This window comes from Leptinotarsa decemlineata, unplaced genomic scaffold (assembly GCF_025532065.1).
Source record: "Leptinotarsa decemlineata unplaced genomic scaffold, Ldec_3_MD MMD2_tig00026369_RagTag_RagTag, whole genome shotgun sequence".
Taxonomy (NCBI): Eukaryota; Metazoa; Arthropoda; class Insecta; order Coleoptera; family Chrysomelidae; genus Leptinotarsa; species Leptinotarsa decemlineata.
Window position 1 is genome coordinate 3108587 of NW_027412709.1, and position 11353 is coordinate 3119939.

Below are 11353 nucleotides of genomic sequence, written 5' to 3' on the forward strand. Positions count from 1 at the left end.
TGCAGTAACGTGCTCACCTTCGGACGATTCGGTTACTTGTTGAAAATTGACAGTGAACATTATTTCGTGAGCTGGATGGTAGTTATCCAAAATATTAAGTCTAAAGTATTGGAGCCATTAGACATATCATTTATGAAATAAATATCATACTCACACATGATGGAATGCATTAATCTCGCTTTTGATGATCCGTTTCTCAATATTTCGAATTATTTATTTCAGAGACATTGAAGTCGCCCACTAACAACAACTTTTCGGTGGCGTTGAGCTCATTACAATTTTCCAGGGATTCAGAAAACTGTTCATATACCGTTGAATTCACTCCTGATGTTATGTATATACAACAGATCGTTGATGTCGAGATCTTTTATAGAGATTTTGACAGACAATCACTGAAAATCGGTATTCATACTCTTAGCGATAAGTATTGTTTTGAATTTGGCTTCAATACAGCATAAGACACCTCCACCGCGGTTCACACTGGAAACCTGTGGTTTCGTAAAATTCTTAGTAGGTATTGATGCCTGAGATATTCCTGATTCTATTGCTACTTGTCTGGTAGATATTCTTAGGTATGCCAAAAATATCCCAAAATTGCAATTTCAATATTTTCATTGTTAACTACTGGTTTACAGCTTGTGAAATCTAGGAAGAGACTTGAGAATTCTCTCTCTCTCTCTCTCTCTCTCTCTCGCTCTCATGGTTGTCTAACGAACATACATCAAACGGAATTCAGAAAGCTCTTCCTACATTTGATAAGCTGTATTTTTCTGTACACTTGCTCGTACGGATCCAAAATTTTTGAAATCTTGAATAATTTTCTTGACAGTATTGGTTTCTTGTTTTTCGGAAATCGGGTCGCAAATGTATCACATGTCCCGGTATGATTTATTATTGACAAATTGCAAACGACAAGTAGTGACATTATCGTATCAATTGATTGTTTTCTAACGCCAGCTGTCGTGGCTAACTGACAGAATTTAGAAACCGTATAGCAAGTATTCTATCAATAGAAAAATATTAAGTTGCAAATATTTCCAAAACTACTAATTTTCGGAATAGGAAGGTATCTTCATACAGAGTTACCCTTATTTTTAACGCTTAATATGACTCAATCATAAAAATGGGGGATTTCCATTTGAAAAAAGTCCCTATATATATATATTTTTTTGAATGATGCAACTAATTTTCCTTTATTTTCAGTATTTCAATATTGAAATTTACAAAAAGGATTTGAAGCTTTATATCTTCTATTAATTATCTGCGAGCGCTTTCGACAGTTGGTAGTACTGTCATCTTCGAGGCACTCCTCACACTGACTGACAGTTTGAGGAGTGCCTAGAAGATGACAGTAATATATATATATATATATATATATATATATATATATATATATATATATATATATATATATATATATATATATACATATATAAATATACATATATAAATATAATGAATTATCTAGAGAACTGGACGTTGAGGAAAATAGAGAAAAATATAATAACACACATATCTTTATTTCCAAGAAGGATAACAATTTTCAAAGCAAACATTAATGAACACTAATATTTCTAAATTGATTAATCAATATTACACTAGATACGGAATAACTGTTTGTTTATTACGGCTAAGTATATCATATATCGATTTTTCATTCAATGGTTCAGAGCGTCTAACTTAGTGTCTCCCCACTTGAAATTTTCTTGTGTCATGAAGTATGACATCCAGTAGAACAAATTGAAAAATCCAAAAGAAGCAGGAAAAAACACACGAGCAGTTCTGTCAATTAGTGAGACGCTGTTTATATGTCTGACGTGATGGCCATGTTGGTTCCCTATGAAAAAATCCCAATTAGAGTACAGAAAATAGCATAAAATGTCATGTGCTGTAACTTTACTTTCGGATAATTCTAGATGACCCACTATGAATTGTATAGAAATAGCTATTTTTTGTATCTTCAGTTTGGATACTTTCATTTTTTTATTTCAATTACAGAGTGATTAAAAAACTATAGAATTCTCATTGAAACGCGATTGATGATGATTGATGATGTTGAGTTTTGTCTAAAAGTTCATAAACGTTAAAGCAAAAAGCTCCGCAATACAGCACGAGAAAATCAAAGATGTTTAGGAAAAACACGTTAAATACTATCGCTGGAGGAGATTAAACATTCTGAACTGACATATTTTTTTCTCAACTTCGACAGCAGATGTGCACAAAGATTTACCGAAATACGGGTAGACCGCGATTTATCCTTGATGGTATTGCCCAATTTTTAATTTCTTAGTAAGTGTTGACAGACTCTTCGTTTCAAATAATTCTTGTTTATCTTGTTCAAATAATAGTCAGTTCACTTCACCAACAAATATATACACAATCAGTTTGTTGGCATTTTCTATCATTTTGACAAGTGTCAATTGACTGAAGATGATCCAAAAGTAAACAATAGTATTCTAGGAACCAGCGATAATTTTGTGTTCAGCTTATAATACCGTTCCCAGCTCTGTAACGCCAGCGACGCAAAGTATGGAAATCACATTTAAAAAATGCCAAAATTAGGTGCTTTTCTTGTGCGGAAAAGAAATCGGGATACCTGATTTGAGAAAAAAAAATCAATACAGTGTGTCTCACTTCTCATGGAAACACCCCCGTATCTTCCGTAATATTCGAGGTGGAACGAACGGTGGAACGAACACTGTCCGCCACTCGCGATGAAACACCCCATTTTCACGGTAAAACATATTAGGGGGCAAAATAGGCTCAAAATTCCTTCAGATTCGTGATCAGGACTACCAAATTGCTACGATTACACTTTTTTCCTGAAAAAAAATCAGTCCTGAAAAGCCAGAATTTGTTTCACTTCTCATGGAAACACCCCCGTATCTTCCGTAATAATTGAAGTAGATTTTTTTTTTTGGTTTTGACATCAAAACATGAACGAAATTGTTTAAGAGAAACTCGACTTTTGTTTTCACATAAATAATTTATTTTTTATTTTGTTGTCAGGAAAGTTATTCCTTCTCAATAAGAGAGAAAATGGTAATTTTGTAAGAGAAACGGAAACATGTAATCGGTGAGGTTTTAGGATGGTTAATGTTAGTTCATATTCTCATTTTCCCATAATTAAAAAAAAAAACAAGGATATTTTGTGGCGAAACATGTTATGTAGTTCAAAACTCTTTCAAAGTACTACTTTCAAAATCACATTTTCAATTAAAAAACAAAACAATCAATTTCAAATGATTTAAGCCAACCCCATTCAGGTGGTAGGTGCATTTTGAGCATTTCCATCAGTCCTGAGAGTTTAATCGTTCTACCTCGAATATTACGGAAGATACGGGGATGTTTCCATGAGAAGTGAGACACACTGTATACAATAAAGTCTTGAAATGCTCGTAAACATACATAAACAATCAAAATCAAGTGCTAATAAAGTGCCCACTAGATATTCATAGTAAAACTAGATTATATAATGCCTTTGGGGTTCATGCACCTGAAAACCAGCATGACCGATGTACTGAATACAGACGGCAAGAGAATAAAGTGCTAATTAGGTGCTAACTAGATATTCTTAGTGAACCTAGATTCTATAATGCCTATGGGGCTCATGGACCTGAAAACTACCATGACTGATGTATTGAGTTTTTATAGTACGTTTCTCAATAAATAATGGCAAGAGAATAAAAAGCTGATTAGGTGCTCACTAGATATTCATAGTAAACCTAGATTCTGTAATGCCTATGGGGCTTACGGACCTGAAAACCACCATGACTGATGTACTGAGTTTTTATAATACGTTTCTCAATAAATGATTGCAAGAGAATAAAGTGCTAATTAGATGCTCATTAGATATTTATAGTAAACCTAGATTCCATAATTGCTATGGGGCTCATAGACATGAAAACCACCATGACTGATGTACTGAGTTTTCATAGTACGTTTCTCAATAAATAATGGCAAGAGAATAATGTGCTGATTAGGTGCTCATTAGATATTCATAGGAAACCTAGATTCTATAATGTCTATGGGGCTCATGGACCTGAAAACCACCATGACTGATGTAGAGAGTTTTTATATTACGTTTCTCAGTAAATAATGGCAAGAGAATAAAGTGCTTATCAGGTGCTCATTAGATATTTATAGTTGACCTAGATTCCATAATTGCTATGGGGCTTATGGATCTGAAAACCACTATGCCTGATGGACTGAGTTCTTAAAGTACGTTCCTCAATAAATAAGTTCATGAGAATGAAGTGCTAATCAGGTACTCATTAGATATTCATGGAACACCTGAGTTCCTTAATGCCTATTGACTTTCGCGCTCAAAATTTCCGTAGTTGATGTTCTTTATTGGGTTGGTATCCGATTCATTTCGTTAGTGCACGTCTGAGAAGGCTGAAAATAATATATTTCTATGAAAATGTCAAGAATTGAATAAAATAACGTTTATTTCTGACCGGGATATTATAAGCTTATATCGTCATAGTTACGCTATCAATAAAGAGGGTCATAACTCCCTTGGGACATTATAGATTTTATAATTCCCTCTACCTTTCACAAGTAAAAATAAATAGAAATGAAAACTGAACCATATTTTATTTATTCACGTCATTACAAATAATGAATGTACAATTTTGAAATGTTCCCTGAAAATTACTTCCGCCACTGGAAACAATTTCTTCTTTTGTATGGCTGGAGCTTCTGTTCACTACAGTCGAGGTACCTGCCTCTTCTGATGACAAAGTAGACAACATACGCGCCGTTTTATTTCTCAATTCGATGATATCCTCCAAATACCCCTCCGCCACCGTGGAACTTTTCCAACCTCCGTGTCTTTTTAAGTTAGTCATAGTTGCTCCTGCATTGGCTAGAGCAGTAGCAGAAGTGCGACGAAGGCAATGTCCCGTATAGGAAGATGAGTTTGGCAATCCTAAATACATTGCGATTTTGCTGGGGATTTTCCCAAACATGTTTTTTCCAATTGGCTGAGATGTACATTTATTTTGTCGGAAGCTAAAAAAAAATCGTTCAATACCTTTAGGACGCAAAGACATATAAAGTCTTAATAAATGCAGCGGAGAACGCTTTTTCATCCACAACTGTAAATTTCTTCGATACACCAGTTTTACTTTCCGGTACGTTCACTACCATAACGGAATCCCGGTCCTCTATATCCGATATCTTCATATTCAAAAGTTCCTGACTTCTGCATCCTCCAAAATAACCCATAATCAAAACAACCTATAACAAAAAAAGGAAATAAATACACACAAAAAGGAAAATAAGAAAAAAATTACCTTATGCAATAAATGAATATCATTTAGGAGATAAAACAGCAGACTTTTTCGGCTTATAACTCTTACTCTTCCGTTTCAAAAAAGCCTGTAGTTCATTGAACTTGGTGATATCTCGTTTCTCATGTATAGTCACCATCGATTTTAGCATTGACCATTTAGTCCATAAAGAATTTGGACTATACGTTTCTGACTGAAACGAATAAACACAATTACTACCAAATCTACCGAAAAACATAGAAAATTCCTTACCAGTTCTTGAAAATATGCCAGAAATACAGTTTCAGTGACATCTTTTCGCATAACATTTTTCCATGTCAGCCAGTCCAGATATATCTTGTATTCTTTTTGGTATACGGCTTCACTTTTCGATGGAATTAATGATTCTCTTGCTTGTTCAGCTTTTTTCAAAATATCCTCCATTATATTTGGGGTAGAAAACACGTTTTCACCGCAAACACAGCTTGATAACAAAGTTCTGTTTATAAACAAGTAACATAGCAACAACCTAGCAACAAGAAAACTCTACTATAATCAACGGTACCTGATTCAAATATACCGGGAAGGTAATGAATTGGTACATTTTTCCGTTTCAAAAATGAACAAAATTTTATTGAAATCGGTCAGAAATAAAATTATCTATGTACCACGGGAATTAATGAGCCTTAATAACCTCAGGCAATTGCTGTCCCTCGGGCCAGAGGCCCTCGGGACGCAAACTTTGCCATCGGTAATTAAGGCCCTCCTAATTCCCTTGATACATAAATAACTATTTGATCCTCATTTTTACAAAAAACAATTGGAAAGAAAGTCATAATTTTCTTATTTTAAAAACATATTATTTTTTATTAGCGGGCGTTTGCAAGATGACTTTTAACTGGTTCGTCTATATGAATGGAGTGATCCAATAAAAAGTCTTTCGCATACCGTCTAGAAATTTTTTATAGAATGTTACAAATTTTTTTTCAGAAGTGCAGCTCGATATCTCAATTCTTTATGGAGGTCAATAAGTTCATAATTTTCTTTCTAAATAATACGAATTTTTTTTTCCGTTTTCTTTCAGTAGAACTGCGAAAATGATTTTGAATCAAATTTTGAAGCTTCTATTCTTGTCGGAAATTCAATTCTCATTAAAGAAGCTCTGATCCTTTAACAGATGAAGATGTATGAAGCTCTGAGGACCTGCGAGGACGAATATTTGCTATTACTGAAGTAAAAAAATAAAAATTCGAAATCTCTTTAGTCTGTTTGAGATAATCTCATACTTCTTATGTTGAATCAAATGGTTTTTATCGGGTCCATAAGCCCCATAGGAATTATGGAATCCAGATTAACTATAAATAACTAATGAGCACCTAATAGGCATTATGGAATCTAGGTGTACTATTATTTATCTAGTGAGCACCTAATTAGCACTTTATTCTCTTGCCCTTATTCATTGAGGAACGTACTATAGAAACTCAGTACATCAGTCATGGTGGTTTTCATGTCCATGAGCCCCATAGCAATTATGGAATCTAGGTTTACTACAAATATCTAATGAGCACCTAATTAGCACTTTATTCTCTTGTCATTATTTATTGAGGAACGTACTACAGAAACTCAGCACATCAGTCATGGTGGTTTTCATGTCCATGAGCCCCATAGCAATTATGGAATCTAGGTTCACTATAAATATCTAATGAGCACCTAATTAGCACTTTATTCTCTTGCCATTATTTATTGAGAAACGTACTAGAAAAAGTCAGTACATCAGTCATGCTGGTTTTCAGGTCTATGAGCCCCATAGGCATTATAGAATCTAGGTTTATTATGAATATCTAGTGAGCACTTAATTAGCACTTCATTTTGATTGTCTATGTATGAGTTTACGAACATTTCAAGACTTTATTGTATATTGATTTTTTTTTTCAAATCAGATATCCCGATTTTTTTCCGCTTATTCACGGTCGTTTTCATCTTAATTTCTTGCAAGCACATAATCAGCACTTCATTACCACGCTTAGTTTATACCTGATTGCACGGGGCAGGAATATTTTTTGACCTCTCACGTACATTTGACTGTCTATCTTATGACCTTAATTAAACCAAACTTTTCAATCTAGGATTTAGGGGTGTATTTTTGCAATGGCTCAAACATTTTCTTTCAGACCATACAATGTTGGTAAAAATAAAAGATACACTATCTGATCCTCAACCAATCAGTTCAGGAGTTCCTCAAGGCTCTGTCCTGGGACCGCTTATCTTTCTATTATTCGTCAATGATCTACCCAAATACTTCAACATCAACAACAATAGTCTCACTCTCTTTGCTGACGATACCTCATTAGCGGTCTCAGCACACAGCCTAGAGGAGTTAAAGTCATCAACGGAAAGGTTTATAACACACTTCTTAGATTGGTGCAAGTTAAATAATCTGATTGTTAACTTGAATAAAACAAAATGTATCCTTTAGTTCTTCCATCGGTCTTTATAAACATCCTACTGTCTTTGATATTAGAGGGGTGTAATTGGTATCAACGAATTTCACAAAATTTCTAGGAGTCTATGTGGATGATTGCTTGATATGGTCTGAACACATTACAGTCACTTGTAAAAAAGTTAACTAAGCGTACTATGCTCTCTCCAGAGTAAAACATTTTATGCCCTTGCATGCCTTGCTGGACGTATATTATAGCTTGGTCTACAGCCATTTAAGCTACAATGTGGTTCTTTGGGGATATGCCACCAACAAAGATAGGGTTTTTATTTCCCAAAAAAAAATAATCAGAAAATTATTTGATATCCCATGGAGAGAATCGTGCAAACAGCACTTCATATCATATCAAATCCTGCCATTCCCTTGTATTTACATATTTAAATGCTTACTATACATCCACGATAATTTAACAAAATATAACACAAATTCTTCTTACCACAGTTACTCAACCAGAAATGGAAAATTGTTAAGTATTCCTAGACACAGATCCTCCAAATTTGAACAGTCACCCAAATATATGGGAATAAAACTATTCAATCACCTACCTGATCACTTTAAAACCATGAGTTTGATGTCATTTAAAAAAGAAGTTAAAAATTTGCTCCTGTCTAAGGCTTATTATTATTGTCAGTGCATTCCTTTTAGACGACTTCAGCTGATTGCAATTTTGACTGATCTTGTTTTTTTTTCTTTATATTTTATACATTGTTATACTTTAAAACTACTGAGATATTTTATCTTTATGTATGTTTATTTTCTTTATACTATTTTAACGTGTTGTACTGACATGTCCTATACGTTGTTAACGTCTCAAAGGATAAATAAATATTATTATTATTATTACTATTATTATTATTGAGCAGTCATCCTCGTTTTCGAGATACCTGATTATTATATCTGTTGTTTAGCGAAATTGGAAGCTTTTGTTTATTAATTAGAAAATTTTACGATCCTCATCGTTTAGCACTTAATTAGCACCTAATAGTGTTTCCTTAACATTCATTATTTCATTATTATTTTCATAGCTATCATCACATATTGCTAGCAAAGCAACTTTGAGTATTGAGTTGCGGTGTAAGTTACAGAGCACCTAATTTTTGACTTCGGTACCTAAAAAGTACATAATTCTGGCATTTTGTAAATGCGATTTCTGTACTTTGCGTCACTGGTGTAACAGAGCTACCGTTCCCAGTTTGTTAGTGCAGGTAGAGGTGGAAACAAGGCTAATATATGAGGCAGTGATGCATTTTTCAAATCAGCAAAATTTTCTTATTTTCCGAAGTATCGTGAAAACGGTTTTTTTGTTGAAAAAAATCCTGCCAAAGAGTTGATATATTGAAAATTTGATAAATCGTTGGTAGGATTTTCTACTCGCAAATAAGCAATTTGTATGGGTACGACAGGAAAATGCAACTTATGTAAAAGTAAATCATACTAAAAAACTTTTTTGTATAATGGGCATAGTTGTTGATGCGTTTAATTCAAAAGAAAAATAAATCTTGAGAATGAAGAATGTAGATATTTCTTTGATTAACCCCCTATTGGCGGATTGCAAGAGATCGTTTTACTGAAAAGTTCTACTAATTACGTTGTGCCAACTTTGCACAATCAAAAATTGAGTTTGATTTATCGACAACCATATGAGATTTATTGCACTTCGAATAGCTTCAAATGGTGGTCAGGGCAGGTTAAAACATGTCACACCAAAACAAAATTCATGTCCCATTGCCCATTGCCCAAACACCAAAACTGCAATACTCTTCTGGACTCATGTTTCACCAACCAAATTGGCTACATTAGGAGATTAACTACACAGTTTAGTTCATTTCCATATGACGTTAAAAGACAGTCTAGAATGAAAAATTCTTCCCATAAGAAGGCAGAATTCTACTATATTTATCTGAATTCATTCCCATTTTTTCAACATACCACCCAATCCACTTGCTGCAGCGGCGGCCTCTCTTTGTCTTTGTCTCCTAAATTTGTCATCCCCCTTGAGACAGTAAAGAAACTGCTTCCATTTTTGCAATTTATTTTCAGTTTGAGTCGTTCTTTCCATGGTCAAACGTATTTGTACCGGAGGGGGTACAACTTGTGTCGTTGAACATAATGAAGTCTTTCTGCTTTCATAGTGCAAACTGCTATTCTGTGAAAAGAAGTACGAGTATAGTAAAATAATAGTAAAAACTGTTTTTTGAACCACGTAAGTAGAAGAACGTGTTACTTCAGAGCTCCAAAACAATTTCATTTTCAACGCAACCTCGCTCTAAGTATTGTTCATCTATCGCTGAAAATTCAGCTTGCTAACTTGGAAATGAAATTTGAATTATTTTATTTTATTTCTAATGTTTACTACGATAAAATATGTTCGGAATATAATATTATATGAACACAAAGACATAATTTTTATAACCGACATCGTCTTGCAATGAATAATATCATCAGCCTCAAATATACAGTGTTTTTCTTTAATGTCCCCCTCCTTTTATTTTTTTAATGGGTCAACTCAAAAAATTGAAATTTGTGATAACGAAATGAATGCATGAATACTTTATTTTGAAGTGAAATTGACAGATGAAACGTTCAAGATGGCGACTGGGCGCCATCTGGGAAAAAATTAAATGGAAAGGGAAGTCTTGTGATACATCTTTTTCAACACACACACAAATGTTTCACAACCCTAGAATATAATGTCAATATCGTCAACTACTGCAAAATGACGGAACTTTTAATAGTTGCCTGAATACATTGACATTTAATTACATAATATGAGGCAATAAGCATGAGGTCACTTCAGAAGATGCTCGAAATAGTTGCCTTGAACTTCTTGACATATGAGCAGCCTATCCGATATTTCTCGCCGAACATTTTCGAACACAGTAACGTCAATATCTCTACAAATATTTATTATTCTCTGCCGTATATCCAATATTGAAGCAGGTTCAGTTTCGTACACCTTTTACTTAAAATAACCTCATAAAAAACTCCAAACGTGTCAAATCTGGCGAGCGGGACGGCCAATCCAACGACCGGAAAAAGTAGTATCCAGATAGTTTTTACTTGTCTGGAGTATTGTGGTGGTGCTCCATCTTAGGATTCGCCTCGACGATTGCAGTGATGAGAGGTTCAACAGTAGTTTCCAGCATATTCAAATACAGTTCTCCTGTTGAATTTTGAAAAATAAATAGAGGTCCTACAATATGGTTCCTAATATTCCTGCTCAAACGTTGAATTTTTCTGGATATTGGGTATGTGCTTCTCACCAATTTTTGCACATGCTGTTCTTCCGGAATGGACGAATGACCTGGTATCTTTTTGTTATGTACACTACCGGTAGTTCTGAATTTGGATACAAATTCCTTCAAATAATTTTCTACAAATAAAACAATTCGGAAAACATTCATTGAAAATCTTTTCGGTCTCGTGAAACTTACGCGTTGTACCGTAAATAATATTCGCTAAAATTTTTTTTTCCAATGTACAGAATTGACCATTTTAAAGATTGTTGACGTGGTACCTTTCTACCAGTGAATCCGAAAACTAAATGAGAATATTCTAACTGAACAATGTAGTATAA

At 34.0% G+C, this 11353-nt stretch overlaps 2 protein-coding genes across 3 annotated transcripts in view; both read right to left on the reverse strand.

Annotated features, from left to right (window-relative positions):
• Window positions 1-1501: 1501 nt before the first annotated feature.
• The window catches only part of LOC111515159 (gamma-aminobutyric acid receptor subunit alpha-2), a 137211-nt gene continuing 127359 nt past the window's right edge, over window positions 1502-11353 (reverse strand). The window contains exons 9-10 of the mRNA XM_074185197.1: window positions 9706-9922; window positions 1502-1837 (exon numbers count right to left, since the gene is read on the reverse strand). Of these exons, the coding sequence (XP_074041298.1) occupies window positions 1659-1837; window positions 9706-9922 (396 nt within the window). The 3' untranslated portion in view covers window positions 1502-1658. The remainder of the gene's footprint in view (window positions 1838-9705; window positions 9923-11353) is intronic.
• Window positions 4581-6069, reverse strand: LOC141486714 (uncharacterized). 2 transcript variants are annotated; one of them, XM_074185199.1, is made up of 3 exons: window positions 5550-6069; window positions 5301-5490; window positions 4581-5244 (listed from the first exon to the last, which is right to left on the reverse strand). In XM_074185199.1, the coding sequence occupies exons 1-2, from the start codon at window positions 5718-5720 to the stop codon at window positions 5320-5322; spliced, it is 342 nt and encodes a 113-aa protein (XP_074041300.1). In that variant the 5' UTR covers window positions 5721-6069; the 3' UTR covers window positions 4581-5244; window positions 5301-5319. The 2 variants fall into 2 exon arrangements, with proteins under 2 accessions (XP_074041300.1, XP_074041299.1); XM_074185198.1 differs by having other exon boundaries at window positions 4581-5490.